General features: G+C 44.3%; 1 protein-coding gene across 1 annotated transcript; it reads left to right on the forward strand.

Annotated features, from left to right (window-relative positions):
- The first annotated feature begins 275 nt into the window (after positions 1-275).
- Positions 276-1,191, forward strand: LOC129330891 (V-type proton ATPase subunit B-like). The gene is given in 2 exon segments (XM_054981160.1): positions 276-1,030; positions 1,032-1,191. Coding segments are annotated over 2 exon segments (900 nt in total). The 5' UTR covers positions 276-290.
- Positions 1,192-1,712: the final 521 nt, after the last annotated feature.

Genomic DNA, 1,712 nt, shown 5'->3' on the forward strand with positions numbered 1-1,712 from the left:
TTGGGGAACCTGTTGTGAGGAGCTCAATTGACACATTTTTTTTATATTGGAAGTAGGGGTGTGCAGTTTGTTTTGGAATTCGGATTAAAATACCGAATTTTGGCTGATTTGGTAAAATCTGGGTATTCTGAATCAAAAACTAGGTATTCTGAAACCAAATTATCGGTAAAAATATGGTTACATTCAGTCATTGTTTTAGCATTGCCAGAGGACAGAAAATCCCTATTTTCTCAGCTGCTGGCTTGCCCCATAATGAGATAACAGCTCAGATCTGTCACCAGGCAGGCTTGATGAAGAAATCCAAAGATGTGATGGACTACAGTGAACAGAATTTTGCCATTGTGTTTGCTGCTATGGGAGTGAAATTGGAGACTGCTTGGTTCTTCAAATTGGACTTTGAAAAGAATGGCTCCATGGACAACATGTGCCTGTTTTTGAACTTGGCAAACGATCCAACCATCAAACACATTGTCACACCTCACCTTGCTTTGACCACAGCAGAGTTCTTGGCTTATCAGCGTGAGAAGCATGTCTTAGTTATTCTGACAAATATGAGTTCTTATGTTGAAGCTCTGAGAGAGGTCTCAGCAGCCAGGGAAGAAGTGCCAGGCCAGCGGGGCTTTCCTGGTTACACGTACACAGATCTAGCCACTATCTATGAACTGGCTGGGAGAGTGGAAGGCAGGAATGGGTCCATTACTCAGATTCCTATTCTTACAATGCCCAATGATGATATTATTTACCCAATTCCTGACTTGACGGGATACATTATTGAAGGACAGATCTACGTGGACAGGCAGCTGCACAACAGACAGATTTACCCACCTATCAATGTACTTCCCTCTTTGTCTCGATTGATGAAGTCAGCTATTGGAGAGGGGATGACAAGGAAGGATCATGCTGAGGTTTCAAACCAGTTGTATGCTTGCTATGCTATTGGGAAGCATGTCCAAGCCATGAAAGCTGTTGTAGGGGAGGAAGCCCTTACTTCAGATGATCTTCTCTATCTTGAATTCCTGCAGAAATTTGAAGAACTTCATTGCTCAGGGGCCCTATGAAAACCACACTGTTTATGAGACACTGGACATTGGCTGGCAGCTGTTGTGTATCTTCCCCAAGGAGATGCTGAAGAGAATTCCTCAGAGCACTTGGGCAAAATTCTATCCTCGAGATTCCACTGCAAAGCACTAGCTACACCTTTGAGCTTTGTGAAAATGCTGGGGTTTTTTTCTTCCCTTGTGGTGCTGTTCACTTGTCCTTCCTGTAATTAAACCAAGAATAAGTGTCAGTCATTGTTTTCTATGAGAAAATCACTCGGGGGGGGGGGTCTGGTGGGATGGTGGTGGGGGGTAATTTTTTAAGTAAACTTCACAAAATTTGGAGGCAACCTACCCCAGACTGTTCTCTAAACACCCCTTCAATTTCATGAAGATTGGACCCTGGGAGCCAATTTTATGGGTACCCAAAGAAGGTGCTCCCCTACTCTCCATTATTGCCTATGGGGAAAATATCTGGGGCCTATCTGGGGGAGGGACAACATTTTTCAAGAAAACCCCACCAAATTTGCAGGGGTCCTACTCCTGACTGTCTTCTAAAAACCCTCTCCCCCAAGTTTCAGGAAGATTGGACCTCAGAGGCCAGTTCTATGGGCTTCTGAACAAGGTACCCCCAGCCACTCCATTGTTTCCTATGGGGAAAATGTCAAAGCCGAC

This window comes from Eublepharis macularius, chromosome 5, assembly GCF_028583425.1.
Source record: "Eublepharis macularius isolate TG4126 chromosome 5, MPM_Emac_v1.0, whole genome shotgun sequence".
NCBI lineage: Eukaryota > Metazoa > Chordata > Lepidosauria > Squamata > Eublepharidae > Eublepharis > Eublepharis macularius.